The sequence below is a fragment of the Elephantulus edwardii genome, unplaced genomic scaffold, assembly GCF_000299155.1.
Source record: "Elephantulus edwardii isolate Elephantulus edwardi_28Jun2011 unplaced genomic scaffold, EleEdw1.0 scaffold00030, whole genome shotgun sequence".
NCBI classification, from domain to species: Eukaryota; Metazoa; Chordata; class Mammalia; order Macroscelidea; family Macroscelididae; genus Elephantulus; species Elephantulus edwardii.
In genome coordinates, this window is record NW_006399780.1 from 5,773,387 (window position 1) to 5,793,029 (window position 19,643).

Consider the following 19,643-nt stretch of genomic DNA (forward strand, 5'->3'; position numbering starts at 1 on the left):
AACAACAACAACAACAACAACAATATATTTTAGCTAGAATAGAAAAGATTTTGGATACCTTTTAATAAAAATATTTTAAAAATATTGTTTTGTCTTTATTTTTAAGCATGTGAAGATACTTTATAAATGGAAACTGTTGTGAGTGCTGTTCATTCCTTCTGACTTACAGCAATCCCATGTGAAGGAGTAGGACTGCCCTAGAGGTAGATCCCTAGATCTTTTCTCCTGTAGAGCACTGGTGGGTATGAACTGCCAACCTTTGGTTAGCAACTGGGTACTTAACTGCTGTGCCATCAAGACTCCTTAAATGTACACCATCAATTTGTATATAATTTATGAATAAACACATATAGCCAAGAGACCTCTACTGGCCTAATGGTGAGAATTTGCACTGCCAAGCCCTAAGGCAGCTTGAATCCATTAGCTTCTCTGTGCAATTTACTGCTTTTGAAAACTCGATAGCGCACAATGCAACATGTATAACTAATGTCTATGCTAAAGACCAAAATGGATTCAGAAAAGACTCAGAAAATTGCATTAGAGATTAGAGAGGCTAAAACAAAGGGAAGAAATTCTTAAGTCAAAGAGATACATAGAGATTTCAAAAGACAGCTGTAGAAGACAAAGCATGTATTATAAGAAATGTACAAAACTCCCCCAGGAGTTAGAAAACAAAAAATGAAGAACACACTCAGTGTTTCTTAAGTTGAAAGAACTTAAAAACAAATTCAAACCCTGAATTTCAATACTGAAGGATTCTGTAGGCAAAATCTTAAATGATACAGGAAACATCCAAAGAAGATGGGGGTAACGAAAAAGTGCAGCAATGAATGAATGAAAATCCAAAATCTCTGTAAGTGTTCATTAAAATTAATAAAATAAAATTTAAAAAAGATGGAAGGAATAAAAAAGAATAGCTATACAAAACAAAAACAAACCAAAACAGAAACACAAGAACAACAACAACAACAAACCAAACCAAACCCAAACCAAGAAAAACCTGATTGACATTGAACCATTTCACTAAATAGCATATGATCAAGAACCAATAGTAATGAAGAAAGAAAAGAAAGAAGTTCAAGCTTCACCGAAGGCACTGGAAAAAAAAAGACTCTTGGAATTGATTGAACACCAAGTGACATATTTTAGCAACAGAAGTAGCTCTGGATGAACTCCCTAGTTTATGCCAAGAAATTTGGAATGCAATTATCTGCCTAACTGACTGGAAGAGATTAATATTTGTTTCCATTCCCAAAAGTAATCCAACAGAATGTGAAAATTTTTGAACAATATCTTTACTATTACCTGCAAGCAAAATCTTTCTGAAGAGTTGTAAACAATGACTAGAACTGTGCATTACCGCAGTAACGATAGCAAAGTTCAACAAGGCGGTGAACAACAAATGCTAGCGAGTAGGTGGAGAAATTGGAACTCTTATTCACTGCTGATGGGAATGTAAAATGGTACAGCCACTATGGAAGGTTGTCTGGCGCTTTCTCAGAAAGTTAGAAATAGAAATACCATTTCACCCAGCAATTCCACTATGAGGAATTTGCCCTAAAGAAACCAGAGTTAAAACTCAAACAGATGTGTGCACACTCATGTTTATTGGTACATTATTAACAATAGCAAGGAGATGGAAGCAACCCAAATGCCCATCAATAAACGAATGGATAGAATAACTGCAGCACATTCACCCAATGAAATATTACGAGGCATTAAAAAACAATGAATTAATAAAACACTACACAACGTGGCTGAGTCTGGAGGACATTATGCTGAGTGAAATATCTTGGTCACAAAAGGACAAATACTGCATAAGACCACTGTTATAAAACAGGACTGACATGGGGGCTGAGGGAAAACTAAGAGAAGAGGAGATAGTGGACACCGCATAGAAACAAAGGAAGGAAAGAATTGTTTAAAAGGGATATATGATTAGGCATTATTTGTATGACAAAACTCCAGAATAAGAGGCATATAGCAAAGTGGACTAGGAGAGGAGTGGGGAGGAGAGGGAGAAAATTATGCAACAATGAATGGTTGGTTGGTTGGTTGGTTTTTTTAAAGTGAACTGGGGGATAAGAAGGAAAATGTGCAACAATAAATGAATGAAAATTCAACTTTTCTGTAAACTTTCATAATAACACAATTTAAAAAAAGTAGAGATTAAAACTCCTCACAACACAACAGTTTAAAACTGAGGCAGGCCCAATGCAAGCCCACTTTCAGTCTTTAAACTGTCCAGTTGCTCATGCATCTGAATGTTGAACGATGAATAAGGATGACAGAAGAATTGATGCCTTCGAGTTAGGTGTTGGAGATGAACACTACCCATGAAATGCCAAAGAATAATCTTTTGGAGGACATGAAACCAGGGTGCTTCTTAGAGGCAAGAATGGTGAAGCTTCATCTCATATACTTTTTGACATGTTGTCAGGAGGGGTCATTTCTTGGAAAAAGACCTCTTGTTTGGAAAGGTGGTGCATCAGAGAAAAGAGAGAATGCTGGTAACAAGATGGATTTACATGGTGACTGTAGCAATGAACTTGAGCACAGCAGAGATCATGAGGATGTGAGGGACAGGGCAAGGGTCAGATCTGTCGTTCACAGGGTCTCTGTGAGTCGTAGGTGACTTGATGGAACCTACCAATAGCAATGTTGTTGTTGTTGTTAGGTGCCGAAGAGTCTTAGACAACTCCTAGCGACCCTATGAACGGAAGACCTGAGCACTGTTCATAGAGTTTCTGGAGGCAAGCCATTTCGGAAGTGGATGTCACTCCTGCTTCCAGGCTTGTTTTAGTCAGGAAGTGCCATCAAATACTGTCCATCATGGGTGACCATTATCACATTAGGCACATCAGTGTCCCAGTGTTCTGCATCACAGCAACCACAAGTTACCTCTGTACAGCAATGCACAAGACCATCGCTATACCACCTAGAAGAATGTTTGACAAAAGCAATTTAAACCAGGCCTGAGGACCACAGATTAAAATCACCTATCTTGGACTTGGTAGCATAACTTTCTGTCCACTAGGCCAACTGAGCTCTATGTTGTCATTGTTATTGTTGTTAAGTGCCGTCAAGTCGTATACGACTCATAGCGACCCTATGAATGAAAGACCTGAGCTCTGTTGAAAAACAATAGTAATAACATTCTAAGGTTTTAGTAATAAGATTACACGCACTGGTGAAATTTTGAAGACCCTTGTATAAGGGTAAGTCTCCTCTCCCGCAACTTGTAGGCTCTGAAAACCCACTGGAAGGTCAGCTATGAGCAGGCTCTGACTTGACAGCAATGAGAGAAAGTCTCATATAAGGAACTTTTATGTTGTTCGTGGAACAGGGTAATAGTGGAAAAGCCAAGTATGGAGCTTCCTCTCATGGTTTTGAGGACACATGGCTTTCATTGAGTAATAGTTCTTTCATTTGCTTTCTAAGCTTTAGGTTTTTAAGAGTTCACATCTTAAAATGACATTAAACACCTCTATGGTCTGTAAGAGGAGCTTTGGTGGCATGATGGGGAAAAAGTTGTGCTGGCATCTCCAAGAAAAGGTGGTTTGAATCCACCATCTGCTCTGTGGGAAGAAGATTATCAAACACTCTCTTGTGTGACTTTTAGCTTTAGAAAATCCAATGGAGGATCGAGGGTCAGCTATAAGTTGGTCCTGACTCAATGGCAATAAAGACCAGATGATGTTTGTTTATGCTGTAAGGAGCACCTTTCTTGGACAATAAATAAAAACTACATTGTACAGAATAAAATTTGCATCAGCTCAGAGCGTTTTTGCATGCAAACTGTGAAGAGAACAAATTAAATGAACTTAAAGGAAACATAGTTAACAAGTCCTTCCATAGAAGACCTGTGGCCACTATAGAGGCTTTAAGGAATGAGTTAATCTCAGGGGGAAAAAAAATTAGCATTAGAATGTGAATGAAAGCACTCCGATAGTTTGAAAAAAAAAAAGATTCTTATTAAATCCTAAACATAGAACTTAGTATAACCTTACAGATAACATTTTAACGTTTTTATATTAGAATTGACAATTTTATAATCTTTAAATATAAAGTTCAATTTTGGTATTTATGAGCACCACACAAAGAAAACACTCATCCTTTGTATTTGCTGGGAATTCTGAAATCATCATCGAAAACTCTGTGTGTGTATGTCTAGCTCACCAAATCTCCCAAATCAAGCAATTACCATAAATAAGGACATACCTATAGACATAAACTTTTGTAATTTTCAGTATAGTCAATTTGACACTGTGTCCTTAGAAACCCTAGAACTAAATCATGTCACTTTATCAACATCCGTACCCCCGCCCCCCCAAACAGGGTTCCAGGTCTGACCTTCAAATTGTTCACTCATAGGTTTTAATTGCACAGTGGCAATTGATGATCTATACTGTGTGAGTGTGATTCACACTCTAGATTTTGGCTCTAACGCAAGAGTTTTATCGTTAAGCAGTTATAGATCATCTGAGAGCGAGCCAGTTTCACGGGCTGCTCAGAAGAGCATTTTCAGTGGGACATTTCTGGGTCTCAGTGTCCTCAGCACTAAGAGTAATTAATTAAAACAATTCTCCCACCAAATGGCAGTGTCAGAATAATATAAGCCCATGTCAGCTGGAGAACACTCAGAGAGAAAAATTCTAGTTCCTAAGCCCTTGAATTCCTATTACACTAGAGAACATTCTATACATATTTTCATTAGTATACCAACAGTCATTTCTACGTGGTGAAGTCATAGGCTGAGACTTACATGGAGAATAGGAAAATCCTTCAAAAGGAGCCTTTCTTCTTTTGTTGTTTTACATATATTTGGAACTCTGGCAAAATAGTCAGTTGCGTTCCTAACCCAGATGACCGTGCCTCTGTTGTGGTTCAAATTCATCAGCAGCTCTATAGGAGAAAGATGGGCAATGTCTCCTGAGTGATTTACAGACTTGAAAAACCCAATGGAGGGTCACCTATGAGTTGATTCTGATTAAATGGCAATGAGTCTTGAGTTTCATACGTGAGTGTGTATAACTAGCTGTCTCTTCCTGTACATATACTTAACACATTTAAACCTATCTGTCTATACTGTAACATTTGCCATTTCAACATTTTAAGGTGTACACTATAGTGATGTAAATTACATGAATCATGCACAGATCATGACCTGTCTCATTTTCATTCACTGCTTCTTATGGAATGACTCCCTCCTTCTTTCCCCCTCCGGCCCTGGGAAGCACTAAGGAACATTGGCCTCTATCCACTTGTCTCCTTTTGTTATTTCATGTAGGTGGGATTATACATTATTTGCCCTTTTGTGACTGACTTATTTCACTCAGCAGGATGTTTTCAGGCTTGATGCATGTTGCAGCATAGGTCAAGATTGCATTTTTCCAGACGAGCCCACCCCTTAGATTCCGTCTTCTCAGTCCTGCCTCCTTTATCTTCTCCCTTTTTCTGGCCCTGTCCACGCTCTCACGCCTATGGGAGACTGCTCCCTGGCGGAGCTCGTGCCAGAACTTGCTTCTGTCTTTCCTCATGTCACTGAGATTCCTCCTTCTATTTGCTTACTTGAATTCCAAGGACAAGTTAGGTACATATTTCACAGGGTATTGGTAGATGATAGGAGACTACACTTGTGCTTTAGTTTCCTAACATCTCATCTTTTTTTTTTTTGCTTTATATTGGTTTGCTTACAAAGTTGTATACATTGTGTATTCTGCATTCGTATATTATGTTTCATGCAGTCATTCCTACGCATTATATTTTAGAAAAGTCATTATCATTGGCTCTTGCCCATCATTACCCTTTCTTTTCACCTGGATTCTTCCCATTTCCTTCACACCCTCCCTCCACCGACCAAACTGTGCAACCCTGCGGTTTTGCCCTTACCCATTCTCACCCCTCCACTCCTACTCCTTCCTGCTTTGAGCTCCCTTACAGGTTTTACTAGTTATTCTTCTATTTTTACAATAATGGCCTTATGCAGTATTTGTCCTCTAACAACCAATCTTAAAGATGAAATCTCTGCTGGTGGGACTTCAGATAGGTCCAGTAGAAGACAATTTAGGTGGACCACTTATCTCATAGTCAGATAACATGGAGGATGAGTGATGAACTGCTGTGGGTTACTGTGAAGCTAGAACACTGACTGCTGTTAATGCACATGATTGCTAATCAAGAAGTTGGGAGTTTGAGTCCAGCAGATGTGTTTCAGAAAATGGCTTGGAAACCTACTTCCCAAAAATCAACCACTGAAAACTCTATAATACCGTTTTGCTCATGCTTCTGGGGTCATTATGAGTTGAAATTGACTTAGTGCCAGTTTTTGTTTGAGTATTTGGTATGATGATATTATCCTGGTATGGGGGCTGGGAAGAACCCTGGTGGCACAGTGGTAGCACTCATCTGCTAATGAGAAGGCCAGAAGTTCGCACCCACTGCTATTCTGGGGGAGACAAGATCTGGTGACCTGCTCTTGGAAAGATGATAACCAAGAAAACCTGTGAGGTAGTTCTTCTGTGTCCTATAGCATTATGGGAAGTAGAATGGACTCAATGGCAAAAACTTTTTGGTGTTTGTATGTGTAGGTTTGTTTTGTTTTGTTTTTTTGGTGTGTGTATGAAATAGGCTCTCTAGAATCAAGAGTTGAACTAGTATATACATGAAAACTATTGAAACAGAAAAATTGCCTTCTGTTTTAGTAGCTTCCTTGAAATGATATTCATTTGCCTAGCCTTGAATGAACACAAGATGCCCACCCAAATATGAATGAACCTATCTGCCAGTTAGTATAGAATCTTCATAAGGTGTAAGTGCACTTAGCCCAGCTGATAAAATGTTTTATAAAAGGTCCACATTTCAGGTGTTTTATTTATTATTTAATGTCAGTGTTAAGCTGGCAGCCTTACTAATTTGGAGTATGTTCTTTCTTGCTCTTCTTTTTGTCTTAGCTGGGCTTTGGATCTTTCTTAGGAATTATCGGCATCAATCTGGTGGAGAATAGAAGGCAAATGGTAAGAAACTTCATTTTCTCTTCCAAATGTGGGGTGAGTTGGGAGTGTTAGCTCTTTGGTTAAGAATGTTCTCTTTTCAGTACACATTCCTTGAAAAGGCCATCCCAATCCAGGTACATTCAAGGCCATTGCTTCTGGAGCCCTATCCTGTGCAACCCTAGATTCTAAGACTTAGCAGATGCCATTTACATGCTAGTCTAAGTTAGGACTACTGCTGGGACTGTGTCAGGTACATCCTTACAATCTCATATAGTGGCCCTAGTGGCTCAGGTAGAGGAATAAGAAGAAAATATTAAGGAGCAGGATAGGTTGGGAATGGATGGCAAATGAAATTAAATCATGGTAAATAACATATAAGTAAAAAAGTTACTAAGCTCAGCTGCTTTTGAATCAATACCCCTAGCATCTCCTCTTAGACTTAAGATAATGTTTTAGTCTCTCTCAGTCTATAGAAAGGATAGATAAAATTGGAAAAAAAAAGAAGCCAATAGTTTACAAGGTCTTCATGGAGTAGAAATATAGCCCCAGTACTTATTATTAGGAAGGCAATCAATGAAGATTCATGGAGCGCATGAGCGGTGATATTGATTGGCTTAAAATAGTAGGTATTTTTATTAATTATTTCAATTTACAATCTATTTTTTAATGCACTCTTTGGAGGATATATCTATAAGGGTATTCAATTTATTGTTGCCAATTCACGGTGGGAGCCAGTTTGAATTTTAAGAACAGTATTTAGAAAGCATTGTGTCACAGGGACCATTTGCATCTCATCTTCAAATTATTACCGCAAATTGTGCTGGTATTTCTAAGTCTTACCTGTAATAAGTTGATGGTTGCTTATAAAATTGGCAAATAGCCTCGCCCTCAGATAGTGATGGGGCCTGATTGTCTCTGAGTGTTCCTCCACATTCCAATGCCCAGGACAGAAGGTCATGTCAGCTTAGAGGTGGTATTTATTTTCATAATGATGGTGTATAGTTTCTGACTGAAAAAATTTGGAGGATCGATGATGGAAGAATGACAACTGTAAAAGAGGCTCTGATTCTAGTTAAATGAAATCTTTTGCTCTAATTATTGGGAGATACAGCGCACTGCCAGGTGACTGGCCAGCCCTGTGCTATTGTCTGATGAAAAAGATGAATAGATAGATCATGATGCCTTCCCCTTTCCCAGACCTCATTCCTAGTGCTTGGACACCTGGCTTTGGGCTTTTCCTCTGTGCTTTCTTTAAATTGTCTTGCACTTCCCTGAAGTCCTAATATTTTGCTGCTTTGTGTTGCTTATCGTGGAAAGAGATGATCTCCTACGGTCTGTCTCATCCCTTACCCAACCTCTCACATTAGTTGTGCATCCACCACGGTGGGTGGTGACTGAAATTCAATCTTGTTGGGCTACATCAATCTGGAGGAAGAGAAGCATTTTAAAATTGTTTCTCTGCCTGAGGGGACTTTGTTTTTTGTTAGTGAAGGCCCAAAACCAACCAGCCAACTAACCAGTTGCTATTAAGTCAGAACTGACTCGCAGAGACCCTACGTATGTTAGAGTAGAATCGTGCCTCTAGCAGTTTGTCTGGCTGATGTTTTTGAAGTAGATGGCCAGGATCTTCTTCCAAAATACTTCTTGGTGGACCTCCTATGTTTTGGTTAGCAGACAACTGGCATTAACTACACTATCCAAAGACTAAAGATTTTTGCAAAGGCTGCTTATCTGCCTTGCTCATGTGAGAGATTTTTAAGATAATACATTGAGGAAAAGAACTCTGGTGACATAAAAAATTACCCTGTCAACCCAAAGGCTTGCGGTTTGAATCCCCCAGCTTCTTCGTGGGAGAAAGGTGCACAATTACCTCCCGTGTAATTAACTGTCTCTGAAAACCCACTGGAGGGTCAGCTGTGGGCAGGTTCCTACTTAATAGTGTTCAATAACAACAGAGTGAGGAAAAGTATTTTTCTCCATGTTTAAACACATTATAGTTTAACTAATCAAAGAAGGATGAGTAAGTAAAGGTTACACTAAAATATGAAGGATTGAGACTGCTCAGAAAAAGCTGATTTTTTTGTGGAAGGGACTTCCACCTATATGAGAGTATTTTACTATTTAACCTCAATTCATCTTTCCAAATATGCCTCCTGGCCATCTCTTCCCATACTGATGTACTGATCCACTCGATTTCAGTTTTATCTGGCAGATCTAGCTACCTTATTATAGTTTTCATGGTTTAAGTGATTTTTCTTAAATCACACATTTTGTAATCTAAATTACATTTTCTTGTTCAGTTATCAGTTCTTGTCATCTAAAACAGAAGTGACATTCAGAGTTGTTCCAGAGTAAAGAATAAAAAAAAAAATTAAAGAGAGGAATGGTTAAAGTTTTTGTACTTTGCTGAAATTTCCTTTTCTTGGGGTTTATAAAACATTAATAAGGAGCTCTGTTGGCCCAATGGCAAGAAGCTGCACTACAATCCCAAAGGCACTCAGTTTGAATCCACCAGCTACTCCGCAGGACAAAGATGGGCAATCTCCTCCCATGATTTAAGCCTCTAAAAACCTACTGGAGGGTCAGCTATAACTCACTTCTGACTTGGCAGCTGTGAGATTGAGGTTTCTTTGATGAAACGTTAATTTGTTTTTACATTTTACTATTTTTCTTTTTACGATTTACATCTAAGACTAGCACTGTTTACTAGCCCTGACATTTGCTCAGTACATAAGGTCCAAAGCTTTCTTTCCTTTTTAAAAAGCTTTATTTTATAGTTTTCAATTTCTCCTCTACAACATCTAAGTTTTTGATGCTTTAATTATTTTTTTCTGGTGAAGCACAAGCTTATTTTCATGATCCCTGGTATTTTTAAACCATTAATTGCTTCAATGGAAACAACTGTAGAGACCCAAATATATGAAGTTTGGAACAACCAATTTCCAACAACATGCCAGCGATGTTACCAGCAACAGCATTCTGCTGGGGTTAAATGAAAGGAAACAGCCATCCACTCAGCATTTACTTTTGCTCTTGAGCGGGGACAGATGCCAATCTGGAAGCAGTCAAAGGTTTCTGACCTGGTACACGATCAGGAGGCTGTTGCATGGTGACGCGATTGTGCACTAAGTTATTGAGGAAGCTTGTGAACTCCTGCTGTTGTATTTATACTGGGGAGTGGGGTGGACAGCAGGAGGAGTGTAGTGGCAGCAGCTACAGAATGGGGATGTCTGTGTTAGTGATGTATTAAGCTGACGTGACTTGTTAAGAGGCTGGTCTCATAGTTTTGAACTGTGGTCTAGGAGCAGCTGGGTGGATGACACCACTGCATATTCTGGTTAATAAGATGAGTCTGGTTCAGAGCCAGATAGCCTGCTTGGAATCTTTGGTGATTTTTATGGATTGAATTGTGCTGTCCTCAAAACATATTTGAACTTTGAACGCAGCCTTTGATCCTGTGAACTCTCTGGGTGAGATAAAAAAGGTTGAAGGGGTTTAGATCATGCAAAGGTGATTTGGAAAAAAATGCCTAGTGACCCCTTTTGTAAAAATCAGCCATTGAAAACCCTTTAGAGAGTAGTTGTGCTCTGACACATGTGAGTAAGAATTAGCTTAAAGGTAAGTTGAGTTTTTCATTAGTAACTGTGAATATGATCTTATTTGGAAATAGGACTTTTTTTATGCTAATGTGGTTATACTGGAGAGATGATTCCTAAACATAATCTTTTCCGAGTGGTGTCTTGCAAACAGAGTAATATGCGCTCACACACACACACACACACACACACACACACACACAGCCATATGAAAATAGGTAGATGTCCCATGGTTACTTACAAAAGGAGCCCTTCTCCCTAGAACAAATGCCCTCATTTAGACTTCTAGACTGTAAAACTGTGAGACTGTAAATTCTGCTCTTTAATGCTACCAGTTTATGCTCTTTTTATAGGACTACACTAGGTAACTCACTGATGTGTCAAGTGCGTTAATGGTTGGCTACCCAATGTGGACAGAGAGTGGGGTGGAGCTCCCCTATTAAAATAAGCCTGGAAGGAGAAGTGGCATCCACTTCCATAATAGCTTGCCTCTGGAAACCCTATGAACCTGGAGAGAGGATGAAAGGCACCCAAGTATTGAGGACTCTCCTTCATAGGGTCGCTATGAGTTGCCTGTGACTCGACGGCACTTAACAGCAAACAACAACACTAGGTCACTAGAAAGGATGAAAGTCACACAAGTGTTGAGGACTCTCCTTCATAGGGTTGCTATAAGTCGCCTACAACTCGATGGCACTTAACAACAATAACATCAACATAGAGAGCGATAAGTTGGCCCAGTGGATAGAAAGGGATGCTACCAAGCCAAAGGTGGGTGACTTTTAATCTGCGGCCCTCAGGCCTGCTTTTCATTGTTTTTATTCAGACAGTCTTCTAGGCTGTATAGGCCTTGTGTGGACACCGTGCAGCGGTAACTTGTGGTTGCTGCGAAGCTGAACACTGTGACACTGATGTGTCAAATGCGTTAATGGTTACCCATGGTGGACAGTGTTGGGTGGAACTCCCTGGTTAAAACAAGCTTGGAAGCAGGAGTGGCATCCACTTCTGTAATAGCTTGCCTCTGGAAACCCTATGAACCTTTTAAATCACACAAGTGTTGAGGACTTTCCTTCATAGGGTCACTATGAGTTGCTTACAACTGTATGGCACTTAACAACAACAGGCCACTAAGAGACACACACACACACACACACACACACACGCGTTATCTTTAGTCAAGAATGGTCCAATCTTTTTATCCTTTTAGCAATTTTCTGGAAGTCTCAGCTCAACTCTTCCCTCTTTTAGGCAACCTACTGTGATTGCAAAGCTCAATACCATATTTCTTTGTATTCCTGTGATGTTTCTACTTCAGCTAATGCATTTGGATTGTTGTATCGATGGGTCTCCCGAGAATGTCCTGAGGTCCTGGACTCTGGCTTATTCCACTCAGCACCTTCAGTGTGAGCACAAGTTTGGCAAGCAGTGTGAACTGAGCCCATGTGTGCTGGATGAAGACAGCCTGGAACCTGGTGGCCCACGTGCTTTTGCATATTTCTGGGGTGTACCAACGTGGTGTCCCTCGAATTACTGGTGCATTTTCTGAAGAGTTGGAGATATAACCTGGCCCTTTAAGGGCAATTTTTTAGCACCTGTTGGCATATAGTTTTTCTCCCATGATTTACCAAAGAAGCAGAAGCTAAGATGTAAACCTGGGGACTGGCTCTGTGCTGGGTTGCAATGCATTGTAGCAGATTTAGGAAAATTTTAATTTAATCTGTTCCATCTGACTCTATTGCTATGGTTTTGATCAAAGATAGAGTAATTAGAGTAGAGGATGAAAATGTAGATGGCAAAGGGTAGAGCAGTATGGAGTCTAGATCTCCAGTAAGTAACCCTGGACCCCAGCCGACTTGACATCCAGCCAGGGTTTGAGATCCATCCAGAGCTCTCTGACGAGCATCTGTCATGAAGACCGGCTCATTTCTGCTTTCTCAGGAAAAGTGTTCTTCCAGGTTAGCTTTAAACATGCATTTCAGCATCTAACATTTACTTTAATTCAAGCTGAAGCTCAGACCTACCATTAGGTAGCTTTAGGAACCATACCCATTTTAAACCAACTCCATTTCTTCTTCATTGGCAAAGTTCTTAGGAGTTCTTGAGTTAATACATGCAAAAAATGTCTAGCACAGTGCCAATCATGAGTATTTAGACAAGAATTGTCATTGTTATACCCTATATTTAAGTGTATGGATTAATGAGACTATTCAATTTGTTTCCATTAGAATATTTTTTTATCCAAAGCAGGTAATAACAGGTTACAGAAGTGTCAGGTAAAGAGAAAATTGAGACCAAATCTACTGCTAATGAGTTGCTTCTGGCTCATTGAGAGCCTCTATCAGGTGTCTCAGGCCTAGTGGTTAGGAGCTGTGCTACCAACCCAAAGGCACACAGTTCTGATTTATGAGCTGCTCCACACAAGAAAGGTGGACAGTCTCCTTCTGTTCAATTTATTCCCTCTGAAAACCAGCTGGAGGGTCAGCTGTGGGTTGGTTCCCACTCTGTGGTACACAACAACAACAACAACAAAATAGCAAAAACAAATCTCTGTCAGAGAAGCTGGCCCATCTGTCTCCCACCAAGAGGCTGGTGGTTTTGAACTGCTGAGTTTTTAGTTAGCTGCCCAATACTTTATGCACTACACCACCAGAGTTCCTTCAGCTAAAGAGAGAACAATTTCATTTTAAATACTTCTAAATCCATATGTATGCTTTTATCTTCGCTACAGAAAGTTTTAAACATAAGCAAAAACAAATCAAGTAATGTAATGAACCCTTTTGTAACCATCAGCCATCAGTCATCAACTCATGGCCAGTCTGGGTTCATCTCCTACTAGGTCCCTTTCCTTCTCATATCATTTTGAAGCAAATTCCAGACAGTTTTATCTGCAAATATTTCACTCTGTTCATTTGAAGGGATAGAATATCAAAAGTTAATCTAATTATTAGAAATGAGGCCACCATTATCTCTGTCCATTATTGTGTTAGTCTCTAGTGAAATCCAAATAATGGCTCCTTAAATTGAGTCAATGTGGGGTATTTTTCTATTGGTGAAGGCGTGATCTTGTATTTCATCCAAATAGACACATGACTCATTGATTTCACTAATAGTCTGCAATTTAGCATGTCCCCAGAACATCAGGGAAGGAAAAGTTAAGTGCCTAAAACATTTTTTAACTGTTAGTTTTTCCTCTCATGTAAATTTTGCCCAGGGTAGCTGATGTTGAAGGAGAAGCTATGTTGTTTGGCGCCATCAAGTCCATTACAGTTCATAGAACAACAGTTTTGAAGCTGCATAATCCCTTTCCTACGTTATCCCCACCATCTCGGATATGCTGAGCCCAGTATTACAGTCACTGTGTCAGTTCATCTTGTTGGAGGTCTCTCTTTCTCTGACCTTCCATCTTTCCCAGGTGATGTCTTTTTCTAAGAACTGGCCCCGCCTGACAACATAATCAAAGTATGTGAGATCAAGTTTCACCATCCTTGTCTCTAAGAGCAACCAGGTTGCATTTCCTGCAAGACAGACTGTTTGTTCTTTTGGTAGCTCACAGGATAGTGAATGCTCTTCTCCAACACAACTAAAAGGCATCAATTCTTTTTCTATCATCCTTATTCATTGTAAGACTTTCAGATACATAGAAAGTGATGGAGAAGACCATGACTTGGATCAGGCACACCTTAATTTTTAAAGTGACTTCATTGCTTGTTAGCAGTATGGAGAGGTCCTTGATGGCAGATTTTCCTTATGCAACATGCCTTTTGATTTCTTGACTGCTATTACTACGGGTATTGATTGTAGATCTAAGCAAAATGAAATTGTTAACAACTTAAATATTTTCTCCGTCTATAATGATCTTGCCTATTGCTCCATTGGTGAAGATTTTTGTTTTCTTAATGTTGAGATATAATCCATATTGAAGGTTATAGTCTTTGATCTTCTGCAGCAAGTGTTTCAAGTCATCTTCATTTTTTATAAGTTTGTCTTAATCCTGATACCATATTCTTCTTTTTCTTTTTTCATATTCTTCTTGATGTAGGGCAGCTTCTTAAATGATTAGCTCAGCATACAGATTGAATAGGTATGGAGTAAATGTACAACCTTCACATATACCTTTTCTGATTTTAAACTGTGCAGTGTTCCTTTGTTCTGTTCAGACAACAGGAAGGAGTATGAGGGCTCCAGAATATGTCTGCACTTGGGTCCCCCCTACTTGTACGTTATACGCACATACATGCACACACATCGTAGAACATAGTTTAAAGTTCACTGACCTAGGAGAACCAATGAGACCAGTAAGACAAATTTTATGCAGTAGATTTTTCTTTCTGGCTTGGAGAGAGCCTTTCTTCCTCCCCACCCCTCCACTGAATGCTGTGAGAAAGGTGAATCTTGACTGCCTTTCTCTCCAGCCCCCTCTTCTTAGCTTGTTCTGCTTGTGGTCTTGGCAACAAAGACATTTTCTTTATCTCTTTGGGAACTGTCTTGCCTTAAACCTATACTGAAGTTGCAATGTCTGGTGAATCCCAGGTCTGAGTTGAGCAGGGACCTGAGACATAGAAGAGGACCTCTGTTCTGGAATATGGAGGAGCAGAGTTGGTCTATTCTGAGTACATAGGACTGGAATTAGTATGAAAACCTGCCAACTCCCAGAGAGAAATCACATATAAAGCCTGAGGTGAGTGCTGGAGGGAGGAGACTGTGCGGATGAATGGTAGACCTTTCCACTTGAAGGTCTCACTAATTACTGAGGTCCTGGAGACCATCCACAAGCCAATCAAGCCTTGAAGTGACACCATGTCACTATAGGTTAAAGAACAAAAAAGAGCACAGAGAAGGACTCATAGATATGGTGATCATGGGGGGATAGGCAGTTCATCCTAGGATGTGCTCTCTCTGAAGTCTATGTCTTCTTGGCTAAAGCCTTATGTTCCTGTTAAAGAAGGGTTCTGGAGGGAGCCTGGAGGAGTTCTAGCTCTGGGCAGCCTGAGATCAGTCTTATTTTGTGAAGTCCAGCCTCTTTCCCTTCTGATGGATGGCACAGGTGGATGGGTGGCAATAATTATGCCAATGAGTTACCTCTTTGTCCTCAGCCCCACACGATGATCAAATCTGAATGTACAAGACATCCATCCACATAGCAGCATCAGGAGGCTGTAATTTCATCTGTGGAGCACACCTATTGCTTTGTTCTGGGAAGCTGAGTAGGGTCAGATCTGGAAAGAGAAAGTAATTTCTATTTTATTGCATCCAACCTGCTATCAAAGGTTAAATCCTCCTCATCAGGTGGCCTTTGTTGAGTGTCTCCCCTAACTGGTATGGTGCAAACACACTGAAAAGTGGGGTTTTTTCTCTCATTGCTGTGATCTGTTATCTCACACTTCCTCCATTCAACAACTGAGGCAGTGTCAAGGAGTGAGATGATCATAGATCACAATGAAAGTAAGACGGGTCGAGAATGCCAAACACCTTTCCCCAGTGCTCTCCCCACGCTCTGTTTCAAAGGTGACCACGGAAGCCTGTCCAGGAGTTCCACCAATTTCAGGGAGAAGTGTGAGGGACTGTGGTGGTGGCGGATAGAGGGGAAGCGAAATGACTTGGCAAATCAAAACTTGCCCACCATCTCTGCCGTTAAGTAGACTGGGGATTTGTGACAGAAATCTAATTTTGTTATAGGAAAGTAAGTTCACTTAGGTTATGAAACCTGGCTGAATTTGTGCCTGCTGCTTAGGAAGTTTACTAAATAGTTCTGATTCTTTAAAGTGTTTTGAGAGCATACAACAACAACAACAACAACAATGACTAAGGATGTCCATTTAAATACTAAGGTGCACCTGACCCAAGCCATGATATTTTCAGTTGCTTCCTGACCATGTGAAAGTTGGACAATGAGTAAAGAAGACCAAAGAAGAATTGATAGCTTTGGATTGTGATGTTGGTTAAGAGTATTGAATATGTATTGACAAAAGAACGAGCAAGTCTATTTTAGAGGTAGTTTCACCTAGGATGCTCCTTAGAGGCAAGGATGGTGAGCCTCTCTGCCTCACATACTTCAGACATGTTGTCAGGAGGGCCAGTCCTTGGAAAAAGAAATCATGCTTGGAAAAGCAGAGGGTCAGAGAAAGAGGAGAAGACCCTCAGAGGCGATGAATTGACAAAGTGACTGTAACAATGGGTTCAACATGGTAGAGATCATCAGGATGGTATAAGATAGAACAAGATTTAAGTCTGTTGTTTACTGAGTCTCTATGAGTTATAATCAACTTGATGACACTTAACAATTCTGAATATGTAAACATACCCTTATTCTGGGTAGAACCTGTCTTCTTATAGTTTCTTCATTTGTCCCTATGTCAGAACACAAAGCAGATGGAGTTGGATCTCTAGCCCTGTTTCTTACTAAGGGTATGGCTTTGGACTTGTTATTCTGTCCTTGAAGGACCAGTCTCCATTTGATCTTGATGAGACTTTGACCAGATAGCACATCTCTGATCCACACCACACACTTCTCTCCATCTGCGTTGATCATTCTCTCCTGTCTCTGAGATGCTAATCACAGGGTGGTTTTCTTCTGTTTGAGAAAATCAACAGACAGCAGTGACAGCCATCCTAAAGATGTGTGTCTGGGCTGTGAGCGCACAGAAAATATAACAGTGCTTCGTAAGACAGTGTGCTGTGTTCCGGGTTATTGATTCCCTTGGCCCAGTACAGATGTGCTAAAATCCCACTGTGCTGTGATATTGATCTCTTGTCCACCTCCTCATAAGTAACCTATTCTTCTGCCTCATCAATCCTGTGCAAAAGATGAAGTCTTACAGTGGAGGACTCAATAAACGAGTATTGATGGATTGGGGAGCACAGGAAAGCTCTCCCTCACTCTGTTAATTGATCTGCACGCTGCCTGTCTATAACTTTCACTTACTGGTCTTAGTATACATCGACTGGCTTGATGATGTCAATATGGGGGAATTGGCCTAATGCCACAAATGCTTTTGGGTTTCTGCCTCCTTCACCTATAGGGACACTGAAGTGTTTATATGAAATAAATGCCTGGGACTCTGATATTGTGCTGATGTATGAGCCATGCTCGCATGATGCCGATGTGGAGAATTTAACCAGTTGTCTGGATGGGCCCAAATCTTTTCCTGTTTAGAAAGAGACGTGGAGATTTGTAAGATGGAAAACTCCCGTCAGATCTTTGCTGTCCTTCTAGAGAGAACTGGAGTCTCCATATCTGTCAGCAAATGCTGGTCCAGTGCTGATCTTTCACAAGAAAGTGAAATTACTGATTCTAACTCAAAAAACTGCAGCTCCTCCAACTGAAATGAAGACAGACAGCCACACATACCCACACATGCTTTTTAAAGGACACTCATTCCTTCCTGAGCTTTCCCAGAGTTTCCCCTCAGCATGTGCTTAGCCTGTGTCTCTGTGTTGCAGTTGTGAAATTCTCACAATATTTCAGATTTTTTCCATCATGTTGCACACTCAATAGTCTAGTAGTAGTTGTATAGACATAATTTTTGTGCACTGAGAAACAAACAAAAAATCTGCGTGGCTTAATTTTTTATGATAGTCACTTTATTGTTGTGGGTCCGCAGAATCTCTGAGGAAATGCTGCAGCACCCTACAATTATGACCACGACTCTCAGGATTTGAGATGTAGCCCCTGAGATGGTAGAGAGGGAAAGGTGATGTAGCACAAACAGCAGATGGAAACCCCAGGGCAAGTCCCTGTGTCTACTGAGGAATGCTCAGAGCTGGGTGCAGTCTTGAGAAGGGAGCAGGACGCGCAGCTGTGGCTCTATTTTGTATTTTGCCACAGCCAAATGGGCAGACCACAGACAGGAGAAAGCGTGAGTCCAGGCCTGGAGCCTTGTCAGCAAAGAGATGGGATGAGATGTGTGTCTGTAAAGAGAAAAGTCTCGAAATGAATGATATTCTTGTGATATGAGTCTGGCATGTTTCTGTCTGGCAGAACTTGGCCAAGTGAAAACCTGCCTGAACAGTAATTGAGTGTGATTTTGGGAGGAGTGATGGAGGAGCAGCTCAGAGGTGTGAGGCGCTGAGAAGTGGGACTCTCACGTCAGTATGTAATTACCCGCCTAGAAGAGAGGCCTAGGGTGCTCTAACTTAATCTAACTTAATTGTGGAGGACACTAGTATGTGTACAGTTTTGTTATCTAGCACATGTGAAGATAAGCATGCTTGAAGCTGTGCAATGCTCTCTCCTGATATAGCGAGTTCGCCCTTTAAGTCAGCTGGTGGAGAACTGTGTGCCTTTAATTGTTCTTTTTGTGGCTGTAAACAGCCCCCTCCTAATAATCAGTGAATAAACCGATTGCTATGGAGTCCACACTAACATAGGGAGACTCCATTAGTGCCTGGGTGGACAGGTGCTCCATGTGGCTTTTTGTGCCTGGTTTGCTGGGAGTTCCACCAAGGTGCCCCTGACTGGACTTGAACTGCTAACAACCTTTTCAGTCAATAGCTGAGTGTGTAGCAAACGCACATTGTCAACTGGAAGCACTTTGGTCACACCTGCAGTTGAGTTTCATTTCTAAACTTGATTTTTCCATATAATTTTTGGTGTGTGTGTGTGTGTGTGTGTGTGTGTGTGTGTGTGTGTGTGTGTGTGTGAACACTGTCGGCCTGTTCACTTAGGGAGTTGAGCTGCAAACCAAATGGTGGCATCCTCTCTGGCAGTTAGAATGAATACATCAATGGCTCCTTGGGTATGACATTTTTACTCTCCTCTCTCTCTCTCTCTTGTTCTCTCATTCTTTCTTTCTTCCTCTCTTCCCTCCCTCCCCCCTTTCTTCCCTCTCTCCCTCTCTCCGCACTCCCTCTCTACCTGTCTTCCCCCCCTCATTCATTCACTGTTTCTCATTATTGTTGTATACCTTAAAGTTAAAACTGACCATAGATGACCCTCTGGCTGGTTTTTGGGTGCAATTATCATACACAGGAAGAGATTGACCTTCCTTCTCTCATAGAGGAGCTGGTAGGTTCGAACCATGTGACGTTAGGATTGCAGTGCAGCTTCTTGCCA

The 19,643-nt window shown here is 40.6% G+C and overlaps 1 protein-coding gene across 1 annotated transcript in view; it reads left to right on the forward strand.

Moving 5' to 3' along the window:
- TMEM255B (transmembrane protein 255B) overlaps positions 1–19,643 on the forward strand; it is a 127,593-nt gene that overhangs the window by 8,875 nt on the left and 99,075 nt on the right. The window contains exon 3 of the mRNA XM_006883961.1: positions 6,954–7,016. Coding sequence (XP_006884023.1) covers positions 6,954–7,016 — 63 coding nt within the window. The remainder of the gene's footprint in view (positions 1–6,953; positions 7,017–19,643) is intronic.